This window comes from Zeugodacus cucurbitae, chromosome 2, assembly GCF_028554725.1.
Source record: "Zeugodacus cucurbitae isolate PBARC_wt_2022May chromosome 2, idZeuCucr1.2, whole genome shotgun sequence".
NCBI classification, from domain to species: domain Eukaryota; kingdom Metazoa; phylum Arthropoda; class Insecta; order Diptera; family Tephritidae; genus Zeugodacus; species Zeugodacus cucurbitae.
In genome coordinates, this window is record NC_071667.1 from 18,265,177 (window position 1) to 18,287,433 (window position 22,257).

Consider the following 22,257-nt stretch of genomic DNA (forward strand, 5'->3'; position numbering starts at 1 on the left):
TCTGAAAATTGATGAAATCGGATTATAACGACGCGCACCTCTCATGCAAGGGTTATGTTGAAAACTACTAAAACTAAAAAACTACAAAACATTGCCTTAGCATTCCAATTCGACAGTTTGCAAAAGGGCTAAATCGGTGAACAATCGCACCTACTTCTCATATAACCCAATTTTAAATGCCTTTTTGTGCACTTTGTCGGAATAAAGCTTTGTAAATATTTTGCCTTGGAGCGGTGGTATTGTTCATTTGAATAAATGTGGGAATCTTGGTATAAATATTCAATGATCAAAAATGGAACATGAGGAACTCAGTGGCTGTGGATAATTTTTTTATCGAAAATATTGGTTAATCTCTCAGATACTCTAAAGAAATTCAAAGGAAATAGTTTTCCTCTAATTGTGTGCTTCTGTGCCAAAAAGTGGCATAATCAGGTCAATACTTCCTCTAACTGCTATATTCCGGAAATTTGGGTTTTCAAGCTTCAGGTGGCGTTTATATCGTATATAAAGGGAAATGTGTGAGATATGTTAGATAAAATAAGTGAACGTAGAATATTGTATATAACGTAGCTTGGTGGTAAAAATAGTTGAAATCGGTCCATGTATTACCTCAGCCTCCCTATACTATATATATCGACTTTCGTTATTCTTAAATTTTCGTAAATACGTGCCGAATTAAGTGTTATTTTAATAAATTAACACCCGAACTTAGCTCTTCCTTACTTGTTGAATACTCTTAAACATTGTAAAGTCCCTTGTTTCTTACACAAGCTTTCTACAGTTAGGCGTCACCAATGCACTCGCCCATCCGTCACAACCGAGCGCATAATTAAGTGCGCCGTCTCGGCTAACCACCACTATAACTAACTACCTTGCTAGACAAGTTTTTTGTCTTTTGTTTTCTTTCTGCCTTTGTCAGCTTCCCTATATTTACTCCAAATTTCCACGCAGCAGTCTACTTCCTGCTTTTCGACTCTAACGAAGTTATGCTTCACACTTTCTTGACTTTTCTTTGCATATTGTGAGCCACAATGCATTTGTTTGCCCTCACCACGGCAACTGGAAAATCGCTGACGCCTCGAAGTGTCGGCTAGTTTGTTGGGCTGCATAAATTTTTTCTTCGCCAAATCTCTAACTTTCGTAGTAAAGCGCTGTGGTTTCCAAAGTGTGCTTTGTTGTTATTGTTGTTGTTGTTTTAGGCGCGTAGATACTTGATGTTGGTTGCGTTTTGCATGTTTTCTTAGCGCGCTCCTTATGGCTTTTCGTGCCTAACCACAAGTACGGTTTCGTGTGCTCCTCGATGTGTGTGTGTGTGAAGCTTAGCTGTTTGTAAGTGTGCCTTAACTGTATGTGTGTATGTGCTCGACTTCAACGTGTACATGGCTGCCTTGTAGGCCTACCATTACAAGCAATTTAATGTTGTTGTTTTGTTTGTGAAACTCTTTTTTTTTGTTGTTGCATTTACTTTACTTGTTTCGTGCATTGTTGTTGTTTTTGTTGTTGTTGTTATTATCCGCGCCAAATTTGCATGTTAACATGTGTTTCTTACACATTTCGCACGCCATTTACCAACCGCCACAGCAATAATTTCACAGTCATCCCTCTTTCATATCAGCGCTGGCTTGTCGCTCTCATGTTGTTGTTGCACTTTCTGTACTTTCTGGCCGCCTTTGCTAACTTTAAACGTATGCGTATGCGCAGTCTAACAGAAACTATGTATGCATGTGTGGTTACTTTAAATATTTACATATGTATATCCTGCTGTGCAAATGTTTGCCATTTCGTCGCTTTAACTGCACTCTAGCCTCCGCTCCGCGTTTCGTAGGGCAGTTTTGCGTGCTTTTATGTTCATGTTTGCGTTCGCGTTCGCGTAATTTTTCCAGAAGTTAATGCTGCCAAATGATTTTGTTAAACACGAATTGTTATTAAGTGTGGAAATGTGCAGGAGTGTGTGAAGCGAACACACACACACACACACACTCATTGTATAGTGTAGTTAAGTGTACTTGTGGCAACCCTTCTTCAAAGCATGCTTAGCGTTTACTGCGTTGTTCTGGTACCCTTACTCCTTTCATGTTTACGGCAAATTTAGTTCGCCTGTAATTTCACATGATGTTTTGTGATTTAATTTAATTTTTGCCATAAACATTTTTTTTTGCCCCAACTCACGAAGTTAAGTTAGTTCGCGTTGGCTGTAAGTGAGTGCCTAACTGTTATGTGTTGTACGAGTAAGTGTTGGAAGAGAGTACTTTGTGGTATTTGCGCTTGTTTATTCTATTTGTTGCGTGTGAATTATATACTCGCTTTTGTGGATAAAAAATAAAAATTTTCCCAGCAGCATTTTAGGCGCAAATACACTTTTTTGAATTTCCCTTGCCAAGTTACATTTTTAATAAATTTTCTTAGATGCCAGTTTTCTACCAGATAATTTAAAATTTTTAGTATTTTTTTTTTGTCTAGTACACACTGTATTTTTGTATACCCTATACACCCTTTTTTTATAATATTGAAAAACTAATTTTTTCCACTTCAAGTCATTTTTTACCTTATTTTCATAATATAATCGCTCTAAATGCGAAAAGAAGCATTAAGAAACACCCTTTCTTACTACTGCTTCTTCAATTCATTTAAATAAATTCAAAAAAATATAGAGATAAATTAATAAAATCTCTACCAACTGTTATTTCCCACCACCCTTCAACTGAATATGTAATAATAATTGCAAAAGGAAAGCAATAAACCGGCACATAAATAATAAATAAAGAAATTGCTCATGCCAACATACCGTTAAAAAGAACAAGCACTCGAAAAGTAACGGAAATGGAACAAATTGAAAGTATTTCCAAACAAGATTGAAAAGCAAATACTTCTATGAATACTTCTTGCTTACAAGTGTACCCACTATGCTCTCACTTCTCATTTCCATAAATTGTTGAACTCGTTAATTACCGGAAGTCGATACCTAGCACCGCTGTTACACGGCAAGTGGTGTGCGAAATCAAAACTGCGGCAATTGCCAGACAGTCGCAAAGGCAATTGAGTGAAACATAGCCTTTGAGTGAATTCTCTCTCACTCACTAACTCTCATGCAGACTTACGTATGTTTAAAAGAAAGATTCGAAAAATATGAAATTGTATGCAGTTATGTTGAGTAAAATATTGGCTTTTGCAAGTGGCTTTGTTTAATCAAAAGGCTCTAGTCAATCCATTGTGAACTGAACCTAAACTGAGCACACCTGTAAAGGCTGAATTAGAATAAAGAAACAAACTCTTAGACAACTTTGAGCTATTTGTGGATATATTTGAAAAAAATCGCCCCAAAAGGCATGCTAGTTCCGGTGGATTCACAATTCTCTTATAGGCATGAGTGCGTCAACTGACAAACCAATAACATATTTAAAATGACGCTAAAATATTTCAATTCGAGCGAGAGATGGCCCACTGCTTTAAACTATACTTATGATTTTTTCAAGAATATAACTATCTCTTGGCTGTCAAACAACGCTTCACTCTCTGTAGCATTCCCATAGGAACATTAAATTTTTCGTCCTGGTCTGTGTTGAAACGTTCAATTGAAGACAAGATTATCCTTCTTATCTTTAGATATACGGTGTTGATATATCTATATAGAGTTATTTTTTAATTTTCAAACTTTTTCTCAAAGTAGCGAAGCAATTGAAGTAGTTCACCATTATTACTGAAAGCATGATCTATCTTGCTAAACAATGGCTTGAGGCAGTCATAGGTAGTTCCAAAGAGCATATGATGCTGGTGCTTGTCACTTCTGCCAAGGTACAAAGGCGATTCGAATGTTAATAAATTTGATAGGGTTTGAGGTTCTGTCGACTCCATTATAGCTTTAGATGTATGGACTTTATATTTGTTATGTTTCATGTGTTAACCAGCACAGCTATTTTTCAGAGCATGACTGTTAATTACTTATATGTATACGCAAATATTTCTAAACAAACTTTAGAATTATGCCTATGTTATACACATAAAAATGTGATATCGAGTTAATAGCATGGAAGCGCGCACTCTTCGCTGGCACTGTATGGAGCTTACCTTAAATACCAAGGAACACATTGTATTCAAACATACACCATCTTCATTCGTTGTATATCCTCTCTCACTTCTTAGCTTCCGCTTGTTTCCACTTAAACGTTCATTTTACATAGGAAATGAAAATGTTCGAAGATCAAAGCGTAAAAAAAAATACAAAACAAATTAAAAATAAAAACAAATTGAAACTTAAGAAATGCCGGTGAGCAAGAAGTGCCACAGTGGGTAAGGCAAACGCGTGAAAACCAGCGCATGAACAAGTGAGAGTGAGGCACGTGTTTGCCGTTGCCGGGTGCGAAGCTGGTAGACGGAAGGACTTGAAAGCAATTAACACGACAAATGTGCTCTTTCGATTATTTTTTCATATTATTTGTGTTTTCTTTACATTTTACATTTGTTGCAACGCGGCAAGGCAACATGTAATTACCGCTATACATATATACATACATAAATACTCATATGTGTTTGTGGGTGTGAGTCCATATCTGCTTCCAGTTCCGTGTACAGACAGTGAATGGTGTGTATAACATAGGCACCACATAAATGAGAGCACCGACGGCAAGTGGTTGTGGCATATGACACTTAAGGTATAAATAACTGTCAAGTGGTGCAAGTGGCAGTGTGAATGTGTAACGACATTTGTAATTACAAATAATGAGCACAAAAGAAACCACCGTTAAATTGCTACAGGCGTCACTCTTTATTTTTGCATTAACTATATAATTTTGTTTTAATTTGAATTTAAATATAACATAACAACAACTTGAATAATATTGCTCCATGATGATTTTAAAAATCGTAACAGACGTTTCGAAAAATTACAGACATAACATTCTTGGCATCCAAAACTCATTTGGATTATTTTCCTATATGTTAAGTCGTAGAAGTCCAGTATTTTCATTGACTGTTGTTTTTTGATTCTATATTTGAGCTACGCTCCCGCTACTTAACAAATTTTCCAACTTATCGAGGTATAGTCTATATTATCACTTCCAGTGTTTATTGGTAATCACATATATCTAAATGATCTGCTTCTGTCCTAAGAGCCTGACAGTTTAGTTCTTGAATAGAGAGTTTTTCTCACGCGGTCGTGAAATATTTGCGGTTTGGAACTATCTCCGCTTAGAACTATATCATCTTTTTGGGTAAGAACCAACACCGAGCCTTAATGCCTTCTAATGGACGGTCCCACGATAATTGCATCTAGGTTACCGCTACGGTATAAAAAACGAGGTTCAACGAGATAAGACTTTAGGGAAAGAGGGCATCCCATATAGTGACACGACTTTTGGAAGATGCAAGAGTTGTTTTTGTTTCATCCAAATACCGTCAGGGATGATTTCTACTAGAAATTTTATGTATACATTGTTTGTAGTGTAGTTCCCTACGATCCATTAATGGTTATTTGTTGCCTTGTTATGACGCATTGAGGATTCTACCATGTCCAATAAATCATGCACATTTTATAACTGTACGGTTATTTACTTTTTAAGTTCCCAACAACAGTTTCTTGGTCAATGCTACATCGGTTTGAGAATACTTATAATATTTTGAGGTTTCATAACAGATTCATAAATATGTGAACTAAAGTATGTACTGACAAATAGTGATAATTTCGAAATATAGAGAACAGACATTATTAAATAAAAGTTGCACCACTCTTAAAGATATCTTAAATAATTTTACCAAGTTTAGCCAACCCAGGACCTACTACAAATACACTCTACTCCGGTTCTATTTATTTTCTCAAGAATTTGAACAACTCTCAAACGAAAATTTTTTGCACCTGCAATTTTCTCATTCTTTTGCTTTACTTGACTGCATAACTAGAGTTTTTCATACTCCTTTTTTTCAAACATTTGTAATTTTTTTTGCTCGCCTTGTAACGTTGAAAGTCGGCGCCAGCGAACAAGTGAGTGGCAGTCCATTTGCATGACTTTTCTAAACGAATTGTGCAAGTAATAAAAAAGCCAGCCATTTCATTGGGAACCATTACGACTTGCAACTTAACTCAGCTATGAACAACTTGACTCCATTCAACGCTAAGTGTGGCATGTAAAAGTGGTGTAAAAGTAAAAGAATTCTATGAAACTCACCGCTGTAACATATTTACAGTATACACATGAAAGAAATTTGTAGTGACGATTTGTAATGTGGTGGTGTTGAATATAAGGGCATTAAGTAATTTAATTAAAGCAAACTATTATTGTTAAAGACTAAGAAATAATGGTTAAAAAAAAACAAAATTTAACATTTTTGATTAAATTGTTGGCAAAATTAGAAGACTTTAAAATTATTCGAACAGCTGTTGCATACCTGTAAGCATTATGCTTATATTTTATACTTTTATACATTGCATACTTTCAGGCGTATAACATAGTTCTTTCCAACAAATTGTAGAACAATGTTTCTCCCGGAAAAAATTAAGAATTCTTCAAAATTTTTGTGAATTTCTCCATGTGTACACATTTATTTGCTTCAAAGCGTCTACGCACACCAAGCAAGCACACACCTCCTCTTTCAGACGCGTGTATGTATGTTACGCTCAGTGAAAATATGCACAAAATGCTGCTCACGCTAAATAATAGCCTTTGTAGGCATTTGTTAGGCGAAAAGCTTAAAGCTTTCTACAAATGTTGTACGTGCAACAACACACCTGCAGGCGACATTTCAACACCAGCACGGCTGGTTGCTAAATAACAGCAACATTAGCATGCAGCAGGCGTTGCATGTGGCAACATTTTAGCAGTGCAACAATTTTACCGTACACTTACACACAAACACACATGCTTGCATGCATGCATATAGAAAAGCTAAGTGACGAACGTGCCCACGAGTGCGCCGAACAATGACGTGCACTTTTGTTGCGGAAAATTGGAAAATCGTTGCATACTGCAACTTGCCACCGCACAGCGCAACAACCACTCCTTAAATTGCTGAAGTTGCACGAAGTGTGCATGCCACGAACCGCTATGGCTTAGTTATGCGATGAAGAAAACTCGCATGCCACGTTCAGTGTAATTTACGTTATGTCTCGTTTCCGCACGCAAAGGGTTGAATTTTATGTGTTACGCGCCCCCCGCATGCTCCACCGCTTCATCAGCAAAGGCAACTTAGCATTTTGCAGCATTACTGTTTCCTTCGGTACTTTGCTGAAATTTTCCATTTTAATATGAAAGAAATTAAGATGAATACCCGTACTTATGCATGCATACAAACGCACACACAGCTGTAGCAGCCGAGACAGCAGCGGCAAGGGCAACCTCAACGGCTGCAAAGTGGTATGCAAAACTGAAGTATGGCAGCAAAAGTCATGCAAGCGGTGAGCCCGGCTTGTGCAAATGAATGCGCCACAATGCGACACAAGTGTACTTAACACTCACTCATTCATTTGCGCTCTCTCCCTCTCTCTCTCTCTCTTTCTCTCTGTCTCCTTCTCTCACTTCACTTTGCTGCCTACTATATTTTAGGGCTTTTTGTTAGATTTTATGTTCATTTTTTTTCTCATTTCATTTCATTTTGATGATATATTTCCTTTGCTAAGTAAATGAGTACCTTAGTTGGCTTTCGAGTAATAATGTTAAGTGTCTCTGTTGCACGGCACGGCAGCGTACGAGCGCAGGAAGGAGCAAACGTAGTCGATGCAATTAAAGTCGCATTTGGCGCACCAGTGCGTATGAGAAATGCGCCAGTGCAGTGCAGGTGCTGCCAGCCGCTTTACGTACCAGTTGGAAGCGTTTGCACTAAATGAGCAATTTATTTATTTCTTTCATTATTTTAGTGATTAAGTTCAGTTTAACTACTGCTCGGTTGAGTGCTAGTATTTCCCTTTTTAATTTAAAAATGCGGGTTTTGGTATTTTGAATGATTGCCGTACTTCATATTTCTGACAGTTCATGGAAGGTGTAATGAAATTAATAATAATTTTATCAGTCTATTTGCTAAATAAAATTATATATTGCTATATGTAATGTGAATATTCAATTTTTTTTCCATAGTAATAGTTCTAAACTAGCAGATGTAAGTCTTTCTAACAACTTTGAATTAAAAACATACGAGTATAAAGAAATTATTTCGCGATGTTTAATATGTCTCCAATTTATTGCAAGAAACTACTTGAGTAACAAAATATACTATGATACAATATTAAAAGTCCACATTTTTTGAAATTCTTACAACTTGTCTAATTTTGTGCTTTATTATATACGGGGAAATCGTTGCCTACAATTAGGACAATAGTTAATTATTACACAATGTAAAAAGATGTTTCAAAAGGGACGCTACAAACGTAGACCGATAGGAATAGGAAACCGCACCATATTTCACTCTGCTCTTTTGACATTTGTCTTCAGTAAAGTTCGTATATTTTATCATGGAAAGATATACGATCCAACAAGGAATCGAATGTTAAAATGTACTACTGAAATTCGGAGCCAGTGGCCTCAACTTTGGTGCGCTTTATCGCGCGTCATTGCGTCGTACTTCTCCTGTGATGATCAAGACCGGCACGTTAATGTGAATGGGAATCGCTATCGCTCAATGATAACCGAATATTTTTGACCCGAATTTGATGATAGGGACTTGGCCAATACGTGGTTCCTACAGGACGGAAATTGGGTTCAGTGTCTGCACTTCTGCAAACGTGCCTATGGTGGCTATGCAAAAGAAAACGAAGTCCATACATAATGGTATCGAATGTACTTTCACAGAAATACAGAATTTCATGGATATCCCAAACCATTTTTGTCAAAATTTGGTATAATTGTCAAATATAGTTTCAATCTGATGAGGATACGTTCCATTACAGACCCTAAAAATAGAGTATCGTTAAAAGGGGTTCCATTGAAAGTATAGAATTAAAATGTTGAAAGAAATTTTAAAATTTTTACTAAAATTTGTCTGTCAACTAAGACTTTTAAAATTTCTTAACTTCAGTAATGAAGAGCTAACGGAATGCTACCAAACATTTAAAGTTAGGGTCACGATTAACGGTATAACTGTGCATCATAAGTATTTCTTTAGCGTTTTGAGACATGAATTTTCGAAGTAAGAATAGTAAATTATAAATGAATCTAACAGTTTTGTAATGCACTGTATTTACAAAGTAATTTGTAACAATTATGCATTTGATTCATTACTATTTATATAATCTGCTAAGTAATTTCCTTACAAAACAATTTTTCTATAAAAATTCAATTGAACTGCCAATCTTTTACTCACACAAATTCCTTCCTCTCATATAATTGCAGAATTTTCCGATGGATTGCATTTTAATAATGGAAAAATGTGCGTGCCAAGCAAAGAAATTCTTCGCAAAAAAACAAACAACAAAAACCATAAGCATTTAAAATGCACACGCGCGCCAAAATCGCTGTATTCATATATATGTAGTGTGAGCACGCGAGAACGCTTTGAAGTGAACCAAAGTGAAGCATAGCCTTTGAGCTTGCCAAAGAACGCTGCATCACGATGAACCAGCAGCTATCGGCGCTAACGAAGAAAGTGCAAGCCATGCCAATAAATCCATATTAAATACATACTATATGCACACAAAGGGAATAAAACATCATAAATCAAGGCAAGACAAAGCAGTTTTACGTGGAAAATATGATAGATTCCAAAACAAAAGAAAAAAATATTATAAAATAAAATATTAAATAATAAATAAATAAATATTATAAAATCTATTCCAAACTTATGTGAAAGCTTTAAAAACCGAAAGCACAACGAAAGCGAGCGCAATTGACGTAGAAATTGAAGAGCACCAAACAAGTGGCGTGCACGCAGCAAATGTTAATTATTTTCATTGAAGTGTTCTGCTAATGAGACCATTATTAATGAGTGAAAGCACTTCACAATTAGTAACTGAGCGAAATGAGTGGAACAAGCAAACAAAAATACTACAAAATTAATGTTTTTGCTGTCAAATCCATAATTGTCTCCATTTAAATATTATATTTATTACGCTCCTTATATATTTGTACTTATTTGTTATTTAGGAGAACTTAATTGAGTGTATTTTATTATCAACTGTGTAATTAAGCGTACTAACAAATCTAGTTCTTTTAGATAGCCTATTAATGGGGGAATGTTAATTAACTCAATTAAGAGATTTTCTAAGATTTATCACAAGTCGAATTGATTTCGCGAAACCCGTCAAGATGCCATATGCGTAAGACAACTTACTGATGGTCAAACTTAATGTATATATTCCTTGTTACTTTGAGAGAGTTATAGCTTTTTCACACAGACAAATTAATTGATCAATTAAAATATTGATTAAGAAACCAGTTCCTTCACACCCTTCACACTGCTGGCTACTCGATAACCGAACAGCTGTTATACATTTTTGTTATTGCTTTTCATAAGAAGTTGATAAGTATTATCAGCTGATTTCTATTTTTTATTTATTTCCAGCAGCGACAATTGCCATCGTGAGGTGTGAACAACAACTTGCAGACACAGAACGTATATATTTATAATTACAAATACGGTCTTTGTCACAGCGTTGCATTTCATTTTCAATTTGTTTGACTTCAATTAAAAATTAATGTAGATTTTTATTTTGTATGGTATATCGATCTTAAGCAGCGTTTTAAGCGAGCAGAGGCCGGTTAATTGATCAATTACAATTTGTTAATGAGGAGTATAATTGATAGCATTTTGTTTAATAATGGATATGGTTCCACCCTATAATCTAACAAATTAATTTGAACCAATTTCCTTCGTAATAACCCAACTCTGGCTTCATGTATACCACATAAGTATTTGCAAGAATGTTTCTCGGTTTGAGAGAATATATGTATATATACTATTCAGCTGCTCTTGAGCTTAACTCTTCTTAAATTTTTTAATTTTATTAACAACAGTGGAACTTCCATAATTCGAAGATCTCCCTAACTAGAACTTTTGAATTGGCAATAGCGTTTAGAAATCAAATTTCACACAAATTTGCTTCCATAACTCTTGAATGGGCAATAAAAGTTAAATTTCATATAAATTTCCTTCAATAAATCGAACTTTTCAACCAGGGCATAATACAAAATTTTAAATTTTACTATCAAGGAAAAATTTTAAAGGAGTTCCTATATTCGTATGGAGGCGAACAAAAAAAATGATATTAAACTTATAGACTGCATAAATCGTGTAACAAAGACATGAGATACAGACATCAAGAGCCAAACAATAGCAAACTGGAACAAATAAAATTACAGAAAACATGTATTAACGTATTTACATAAAACTGTATGCGAAATAAATAAATAAAACTGTGGGTAAATATATATTTTACAGCTTTTTCAAAAATGTATGTTTTAATGAAAATTTCTATAACTCGAAGTTTTTTTGTGTATTATGGTGATTCGAGTTAGAGAAGTTGCACTGTACCAGCAAATTTCTAAAAAAATACTTCATAAAAAAGTCACGTTGACATGTGGATTTGTGGATTTGTTTTTTTGAAATTTGTGAAAAATCAAAAGTTTTTTAACACAAGGTTTATTTTGACGAAGCATAACACTCGAACAACAACAAAGCAGAGCACAAAATACGTTGCATGAAGAAGACTAATACAAAGATAAAAATATTGGTAAAAGTTTTCTAAGCAAATCGGGTATGCAGTGTTTCCATTTCTATAATCGAAAATAACAAAAGAGAACGATTAAAAAAATTTGAAAAAAATAAATATACAAATGAAAAATGAAAAATGCGACAATAAAATTTAAATTGTGAATTGTGTGTTGTCAGTTTAGAAAGCATAATAACATAAATCAACGTCAAATCAAAAAAGTTTAATGAGAAAGAAAAAGTTACGCCTCACAACGTCAGCGTAAAACAACAAGCTAAATTAAAATCACATTCAGCAAACCAACAACACAAAACGGAAATAATACACAATGAAAGCGAACACAGCCACAGCTGCAGTCAGCAGCACAGCCACAGAAATGCCTGCACAGCACAGGCGACACCACCGATGTGGCATGCAGCAGCGGCGACATCATCATCAGCACCATTTACCACAGCCGCTGAAGCTCATATTGGCGTTTGTCATCATCATTTGCTTGCAAGGTAAGTGAAACATCAATTTTCCTGTTTTTTCGCTTTTTCAATTTTATGATGCTCATTTTCGCGTTTGTCTTCTTGCTGTAAGCGTGTATTCTTTGTTTTTACATACTTGCAACAAATTGCCACGTACACATGTTCACAGATATATTAGCTATCTCTAACTCATGCCACAGTTTGGCATCAACGTGTCGTCAGACTTCCTCTAAGTGCCACGTTTGCTGTTGCATGCACCTCACCGGAAGGCACACGGAAGACAAATAGGCATATTTTGTCATTGTATAATGGATGGCAATCTCTGTGCTTGGGTGCTTCACTCTATACTTCTAGGGGATGTGTGTTTCTTTGAGCAATAATTATTTTGTCATCGCTTTGCGCTGCTTTCGTCCCGAATTTCTAAAGTCAGTAAGTGTATTTGAGGACTTAAGCCTGTTGACGGAGATTCTTTCTTTGATGTTGTATATCTTTCAGAAATTCTTCACAGAATTTCGTTTATATTTCACCTTCATTACTTTTTTATTTCCCAATCCATCTCTGCCTAGGATTTAATTTTTTTGATCAAAAATAAAAGCATTGTCGACAAATTATAATTTGTGTTGGTTGGCAATGAAAGGTGAGGCTACCTGGTTTTAGATTGTCATATTTTACACTAATATTTAACGGCTATTATTCGTTCGGACATTTTTGCTCACAATAATATCGTTAATGTCATTCATTAATTCTTATCATCAAAAATAATTATTGGAGAAAGTCCGTCGAATCATTGTCGCTTCAGGACAAGCCCTAGAAAGTCATATTTGCATGGCACAGAAATAGTTCCTCTCTGTCATCAGCTGTCTTCTGAACTAAATACACCTTTTCATTTCAAATTTGACATATTTTGTATATTCATATATGTGGGTTGCCAAATATCTCCCTTCCGCCTTTTTGTCTTTTAAATTTCGCGGCTATGTATAAAGCGCGCTAAGCATTTGCAAGGTCTTGACATAACCTACAAAACGACGCAATGAATGATTAGTTTAGATATTACGTTCAACAGTTATAAACGTGTAAACATGGAGTTCACTAACGCCGAAATTCGCGCTATTTTAAACGTTCTGTGAGATTAATGGTGCTTCCACTTCGAACTGCGGAGGAAAAGTTTCGACGATTCGGAGGAGGTGAAAACGACACCATGGATAAGCCGTCTGGCAGAAGACCTGTGACGACGAATACCGACCAAATCATGGAAAATATCGAGTTAGCATGTGGCTCGCCCAGGAGATGGATCTACACAAGGCTGGATACACAAAAAAGCTTGATGTTTGGGTGCCGCATGATTTGATGTAAAAAAAACCTTCTGAACCGAATTAACGCCTGCGATATGCTGCTAAAATGGAACGAAGTGGACCCATTTATGAAGCGGATGGTGATTGGCGACGAAAAATGGATCACACACGACAATATCAAGCGAAAACGGTCGTGATCGAAGGCCGGTGAATCGCCCCAAACTGTGGTCCAGCCGGGATTAACAGCCAGAAAGATTTTGCTGTGTGTTTGGTGGTGGTGGAAGGGAATCATCCACTATGAAATGCTCCCATATGGCCAGACGCTTAATTCTACCATCTACAACTGGACCGCTTGAAGTAGGCGATCGACTAGAAGCGTCCAGAATTGGCCAACAAGAAGGGTGTAGCGTTCCACCATGACGAAGCCAGACCACATACTTTGTTGATGACTCGTCAGAAGCAAGCGCCAAGTGATTACCACCTGTTCCTGTCCATGGCTAACGCCCTTGGTGGTGTAAAGTTGAACTCAAAAGAGGCTGGTGAAAAGTGGATGTCCGAGTTAGTCGCAAATAAGGAGGGTATTATGAAGCCGTCTAGATGGAAGGGAGATATTAGCCAACCTAATATATTTTATTGTTTGAAGAATACCTGAAAACACTGAGAAATTTCGTTGTGTTCCAGCATGTTAATGTATTCTTAGCAAGATCATTAGATCATATTTAACCTCATTGTGACATCAAGTTTAAACCCACTTTTCGATTATATTTACTTCTCTGCCACTTTTAACCATCGGTAATTAGTATAATTGTCAACTACTTCACAGCATAATCTCTTCACCTATTTATTAGCCAAATATTTTCTTTCTTAAAATGTCAGCATTTATACTATCTGCACGCCAACCTGTTGTTCTCATAAGCTTCTTCGTTTCGCCATCCGATGCTGACTTTGCCTGTATACGTTTACTAACTAATTGATAAATGAGTTTATGGCAATTTCGCGCCAGCGACATTTCACGCCACAAATTTCCAATTCAACGTTATGAAGACGACTTTTTCCTCATTAATTGTTTAATTGTATTTGCAATCGAAGTTGGAAATGTGCTTTTGTGACAGAGTGCGCGAAACGCAGTTGTCTATGTGAAAGCATAGTTAGTGACGGTGCTGGTAGGAATTCAAAAAACGAGAGAGAGAAGAAGAGAGAACATAAGCCACTGAAATTGGAGCTAATGCAATAAACAGCTAATGAAATAAATAACTTTTGTTTCTTATTAAAAAGGTAGCAGAATAACCATTTTGAAACTAGTACCGTTAGGCGGTATTCTCCATTATAGAAACTATAACAAATGAAATATAAATATCCGTCACGCTTCCAAACAGTGATCCGGGAAAAGATTCTTCGATCGATTACTCTTGATATATTTAAACGTTCCCCGACGAATCAAGGAAAAAAGAGCAGCAAATTATTAAACCCGACATTCAGGATTGTATTGTATAAAATACAGAACCCCCGATTTCACTGGGATTAAAGGTATAGTGGACAGATTCTTCAGAACCTTTAAACGTAACATGAAAAGTAACTTAGCCCAGCACCAGTTGGGCGAAACAAAAAAAGTTGTCCTTCGGATCAAACACATATTATAAATATTTATTTATGTTATTATTCGAGCCTCTGAACATGCAATTTGAATTCATAATTTTTCCTCAAGGGTATGACGGTGTTCCTTTGTACACTTAAATATATATAGAACCTCAGGCTTTTCGCTGATTTTCCATCCATTCATTCCTTTCACACATTTCACTTGCTAGCATTGAATACTGCGCAATAATATGGAGCGCTATAATGTAATTGTGATGCATAAAAACGGATATAATGCAATTGCAACATGACGCAAATTGACAAACATTAATTTCGATTGTGGTTTCATCGGACTACTTTTGATTTATTTTACGGTACATTTGCTGTTTGATGCCATTAAATGTAGGCTTTTCGTGTTCTCTTTTCAGACAAACAATGTTAAACAAATGTTTTATTGAATTTTTTCTGTGCGAGGAATACAAATGCATATTAAAAACAGAGTTGGCACTTGTTAGTCAGTAAAAAAATTTAAAATCATAATTTTTAAATGTTTAACAAAAACTTTTTGAATTCAATACATACGACAACCATTTTTAAAAACTCTCTTACTATTTTCAACCTTTTCAAGAGTATTATAGTTTTGTTCACATAACGGTTGTTTGTAACAGCCAAAACTAAACGAATTAGATATAGGGTTATATATACCAAAGCGATCAGGGTGAAGAGCGGAGTTAAGATCCGGATGTCTGTCTGTCCGTCCGTCCGTCCATCTGTGCAAGCTGTAACTTGAGTAAAAATTAAGACATCTTGATAGAACTTGGCACACTTATTTCTTGGCACCATAGGAAGGTTGCTTTCGAAGATAGGAAAAATCAGACCACTGTCACGCCCACAAAATGGCGAAAACCGAAAACACATAAAATGCCATAACTAAGCCATAAATAAAGCTATGGAAATAAAATTTGGTACGAAGGATCGCACTATGAAGGGGCATATTTGGATATAATTTTTTTGGAGAAGTGGGCGTGGCCCTCAAATAGGTTTTTTGTATATACCTCGTAAACCAACAAAGTTATATAAACCAAACTTTCTGCAGTCGTTACTTTTAGCCACTTCTTAATACAGTCCAAAAATGGAAGAAATCGGATAATAACCACGCCTACCTCCCATACAAAGGTTAGGTTGAAAATTACTAAAAGTGGGTTAACTCACTAACGAAAAACGTTAGAAACACTAAATTTCACATGAGAAATGGCAGATGGAAGCTGCACTCAGATATTTTTTTTACAAAATGGAAAATGGGCGTGGCGTCGCCCACTTATGGGTCAAAAACCATATGTCAGGAACTACTCGATCGATTTCAATGAAACTTGGTTGTAATAGTTTCCTGACATCCCAACGATATGTTGTGAAAATAGGCCAAATCGCTTCACAACCACGCCTACTTCCTATATACCAGAACTTTGAAGACGATCTGAATCGTTTACTTTACTATATATAAAGTAGCACTAGTGAAGAAATCGGTTCAGAACTGTGCCCAAATACTACGTTTATAATGTTGCAGCCCCATTCTCAAAATCGCCGAAATCGGACCATAGGTTTTCAAGGCCCCATATATCGAACATGAGGAATTCATTGCTTCTAACCTAATATTTTGGATTCCAACTTTCAATAGACTTTATACAATATATATGACGAATATGTGGGTCAAATTGTGTATTATATAATATAAATAAAGTTAAATAAATAAATTGCGAAGGTATAAAATGTTAGGTTACAGCCGAACTTAGCCCTTCCTTACTTCTTTATTTATTTAATAAGCTTCATTAAAGAATATTGCTGTCATAAACTTTTTATGGATTTCCACCGATTTGCCCGTTTTCGCTGTGCACCTTGCAACGAAGTGCTTCAAGGCCTCATTATTATGCCTTTGACTTATAATAAACATCTATTATTACAATTTCAAAATTTTTATAATTGAATTTTTCATAAGTTGAACTTAATTCCAATATACAATTATTGTAAAAGGATACAGCGAACTCATTCATTCATACATACATTATCTGCTGCGCTAAATTATTGTTTTGATACTTTTATGTATACATTACTTTGTTGCATTTTCATACAATGCAGCTTGCAACATTTCAATTTTAATGTCATTACACAGTTCTATTTTATTTGTTTGTTTCGCTTTTATGCTCTCTTTTAATTGTTATTGTTGTTGACGATAGTTTGCAATTTTTATGTACAATCGAGCGGAAAGTAATTGGCTCATGAACCGATTTAACGGTCCGTTGTTGACTTATCGCTGTTTGCTTAATTGGTTTCACAGTTCGTTGTGCTTATTGATTCACATTTTATCTGGGACATCGGTTTGCTTTTGTATTCAGTTAGTTAGTGAAGGAACCGGAAGTTGTAAGTTTGGTATAAATATCAGACGAGATATCCACGATGCCTAGAAGATTTTTGTCTTCCCCTGATTATTAACTTGTTACCTTTCACAGAACTTCTAATGGGGTTTTTTTGATCTCCATGTTTCAATGTTTCGAAAAAGAGCAGTATGAATGAAGTTCTGTTTGTCTTTTCAAATGTACTTCTGGTGCAAAACGGATGTTCGAATTATCGGTTTTCGGGTTATTCGAATAATACATATTTAAGATAATACATATACTTACATTTATACTCATACTTGTAATTGTACTTATACTTGTACTTCTATTCATACTTGTACTTATAATTGTACTTATGGTTAAACTTTTTCTAAAATTTAGACTTATACTTGTACTTGTATTTGTATTTATACTTATACTTATACATAAACTTATACTAAAATTTTAAAATATTGTCTTGGACGCTCTGAAAGTATACGGCTTGTTTTAAATCCGAAAATTTAGTTAATAATTTTTTTAATAATTTTCTATGAAACTATTTAAGTAAAAAAAGCCATTACATAAAATAATTCGCAACTAGTAATTGCTTCGCTTTTTATCGTTACTAATAAAATTATATGACTTACCATTTCGCAAATGGTTATTATATTTCATGAAAGTAAAACAAATAAAAAACTTTAAACTCACAAAACATAAATGAATAAAATTATTAAACTGAAAATGTACTACAAAATCTAAGCAATGAATCACACTGCGATTGGCAAAACAAAATTCGAAATTAAACGCGAATACAAATTGCTTCCGCCAACCGTACACGAGCCGCCAGCAACCACACAAACGGCCAATAATCGAAGCCAATACACAAGTCTGCAAGCATTCATATGCGACGACTGCTGACATTAACTCTACACACACAAGTCTACAAGAGAAATGTTTTCATGGTATTTGTGTCTATTGTACCATACATACATAACAATGTGTTTGCAGTTACTCAACGTAAATCCGAAGCATTGACACTGATGTGACTACAATGCGATTACCGTTAAAGAAATAGCGCAAATACCACACACAAACAGAGTAGCAATACAATTGTACACGTCAGAGTAATCGAAAAGTGTAACAAAATAACAAAACAAATATCAGCGAAGAAGCGGGGAAAAAACACAATAATAACAACAACAAAAACAATGATAAAATTGTTAGCAAAAGCAGTAATGGAAAATCCGTTGAGCCATCAGCCATCACAGCTAAGGCGACACAAATTTATAAACGAGCTTACTAGACACACATGCCTACAGTACGACATATCATTTGATATGTGTGGCAGCAATCCTTGTAGGAAATATTATTTATATTACTAAACTAGCAGACCACTCCGGCTTCGCACGTGTTTAAAGAAACATTTCAAAAGTTATAAGTTTTTACACACTTATACACACTCTCCCATACATATGTATGCCCTTTCCCGCTTCTTGCGTGGGTTCATTTTAAAAAAGCAAAATTAGGAAAATTCGAACAGGAAATTATATATTATTTGCAATGATCTAAAGCTTGATTACGACCTCTAGTCTTTGGTGTCCGATGTCTTTTTCCCTGATTATCTGGCACGCGATTGGGATGCGAATAGAATGACTTGCCAGACGATTTTCAGTTTCAGATTAAGATTCTCCATTACAATAAGTTTATAAACATGTAGTAGGGACGAAATTACTACTTTACCGTCGGAACTCTCTGACCCAATGCCGTGACGATTTACAAATTTTCAAGCCAGCCTACACTTGCTTTAAATTCTCCGTGACCCAATGCTTCATCGAATTGTTTTGCTTTTCCCCTTAGTATTGGTCTAGATAGAGGAAGATTCCTAAAATGTGCGGCGAATACCCATACCTACTTCGTCAATATCCTCAAAGGTACAAGTTCGAAGCTTCTTGCGTTTAATACCGGATGCAGGTTCTGCTTGAGCATTGTGAAAGCAACAGAGTACACACAGAGCAAAAATAATAATACTTATAAGACACAACAAAGCGTCATCGATTTCTTTTTATATAGGTGTTCGTTATGGAGAATTTCGACTGTATTTCCTATTTCCTAATATTTCCAAAAATTTTCTATTTTTGATTTTGAGTTCAAAAAGAATCTGAAAAAGAATAAAATAAGTTACCGACGTCCTTACACCTTCTTGGAAATCATCGACGACTTGCGGGAATTTTCGCTATAAGTACAACTTGTCTTTTTGCCTCGAAACGCTAAATATCACCCCTCCTATAGTTATAAATATAGTTAGTATTCGATACTTGTCTGATAAATATTGAATAAGTGGTAATGCAGTGATGGTTTGTGAGGCTTGTGAGACTATACTAGCTTTATGTATAAGTATGAGGTCTTTTTTAGAACTATCAACAAGCCTGCTTCTAATTTTCGAAAATGGAGCAAGTGCTAGAGATCTCCCAATTAATTTCTATGATTCTTAAACCATTTCGTATATATACTATTGAATATTCTATGTATTTCCACTTTGATTGATTATTTCGATGAGTTTTAGTCTCGAAACGAGATTCGATCAGGAAGGTTCTGTAATTCACTTACGAGTGAAATTCATACAAATTCACTTTCAACCCGATATTTGGTATATTTGGTGTACTGAATTTCGTTTTTACTTTTCAATTTTCAATTTTTTTTTTTTAATTTTCACTTTCAGTCGGATTGCAGAACCTGCCTGTATACCTATGTTCTAGAGCATAATGAAGGGTCTTACCTTACAGGCAGAATGTATGATATCTGTATCTCAAAGACTGATTTATGTTCTAGTGAAAGAACTTATTGTATTATGCAGATTTCTAGACCAAATCGAAAGAATAAATAAGAATGGTTCAGGATGGCAAAATATGCGGGTCATTGTAATCCAGACTTTAGATTTTCTCTTCCATTCATTGACCCGATAATTTTGATTAAAATTCTGAATATTTTCCAACAAATAGTTTCAATGTGATCTTTAAGTATATCAATACTTATCAACCACTTTTTTCTTTAGCAAATTAGTAATATCCATAACTATATCAAATTTTTCCTATGTACCACATTAAAATAATAATGACACATCGAAGCGCCACGAATTTGCAGCGATTTAAAGTTTTTTTGCAATACTAGACAATCTTCGTATTGTTTTTTTTTTTGCAAACTTTTGTTGTTTGTACGAGTATATTAGCCGTGAATTGGAAAAACAGGAGGGTGCTTAGTGCCATTGGTGGGGGTACAGCACTTCGCCAACACGTTTTATCTATTCTATTGTACACACTTGTGGCATTGTAAGCACAGTAAGCGCTGTAAGCAAACAAAAGTCGTTAACCGTTGGAGGGAAGCGTTTTTTATTTCGCTTTTTTAATGTTGGGCCCTTCTATTACATTTTTTTTGTTTTACCATTCTAAGTCAATGGAGCGCAACTTCACGGAAATGCCAATCACTGTTTCGTCAATGGTGTAAAAGAGCGGGGTCGCGATTAAGTGTGTATACTGTGTACTTGTGCGAGTATTTATGTAGGCAAAAGCAAGTATTAGTTATGCACAGATAATTTAATAGAGTATTACTCGAAAATAAATTGATTATTGTTTGAGCTATAATTCTTGTATTCGCTTAGTCACATTCAATTTAACTACTTATCACTCCGTTGTTTTAATTGCATTAAATATGTATTTTTTGTTTCTAGTACCAGTACTAGTAGTCGGTGGAAAGGTTGAGAATACATTTTCCCCAAACTTTGCGATACTGAAAACCTAAGATATTACTTGCTTTAATTTTAAATGTTCATTTAAAGTTATCACGTCTGCAGTTAGACGACTTATCGATTTCACTGAGAGAATCCGCTAGAATATATACACAGTAAGAATCTGGACTGAAATGCTCAATGAAATATCTCCTACTAGGTGCTTGTAGTTCTTGTAAACCCCTGACTCCGATATGTCCGAAAATACTTTTTTTTCCAGCCTAGTTCCTGCCTCGCACTCAAGCTTCACAGACTTCAAGAGACTTGCTTCAAAACTTCATACATAGATACATTTAGAAACGATTTACGGCTCACATGTTTTGGGACGCTTCTTTCATAGAACCCAATAGAAAAACCATAGTTGTCACTCGAATACGGGCTTCAGGCACTCTTCACTACAGTTTGAAAAAGAGAGTTGTGCGAAAGTTGAGATTCAGGTTGAGTCATACAGTTGAAAGTATTATATAAGATATTTTATTACTTTATTTTTAGTTTATTGAAAACTCACGCCCCAGCGATTGCAACAAATTGTGATTTCCCATACACAGCAATCAAGCATGTCCTCTGAGTAACTTCAATAGCATGTTTTTTGGCTTGCTGCATGACTTTCGCAATAAATTTTGTATTCATTGCATAAAACTTTCGTTGTAACAAGGCAAATAGTACAATGTTACGTCAGAAATCAAGAAGCTGCATGTTCAGTGAAGTTTTCGAAAGCCCAAAGGTGCATGCAACACGACGCCAACTCTATGAATATTTATGTATATATATATTTCCGGCAAAATATAATGAATGATGTGAAAACTTCTACATACTACCTACATGGCTGACTGCCTGCGTTCACAACAACAACAACATGTAACTTTCACGCCACATAATAAATACGATAACTGTATAGGCGTAAAGTAAATAACTGGAAAATAGTATATTTGTGGGAATATTAGGGCGGGACTTCCTGTAATAAGGTGTCACTGTACTAAAAATGATTAAAATCGGGTCATAACTTTGCCCTTATATTCGGATTAAACTTCCGGTGGCCTTATACCTCATATACATACTTTAGCAAAATTAAGTGGGCACATAGTCCTAGAACCTTGGTGGTGAAAATGAGTGATATCGCTCCAGGAATTAGCTCAATGTTCAT

The 22,257-nt window shown here is 35.3% G+C and overlaps 1 protein-coding gene across 8 annotated transcripts in view; it reads left to right on the plus strand.

Annotated features, from left to right (window-relative positions):
• LOC105217589 (kin of IRRE-like protein 2) overlaps positions 1 to 22,257 on the plus strand; it is a 392,862-nt gene that overhangs the window by 122,421 nt on the left and 248,184 nt on the right. For 2 of the 8 annotated variants that reach the window (XM_054225737.1, XM_054225742.1), the window contains exon 1: positions 10,061 to 12,126. In XM_054225737.1, the coding sequence (XP_054081712.1) occupies positions 11,955 to 12,126 (172 nt within the window). In that variant the 5' untranslated portion in view covers positions 10,061 to 11,954. Of the gene's footprint in view, positions 1 to 10,060; positions 12,127 to 22,257 lie in introns of those variants that run through there. The other 6 variants (XM_054225738.1, XM_054225739.1, XM_054225740.1 and 3 more) reach the window with 6 other exon arrangements.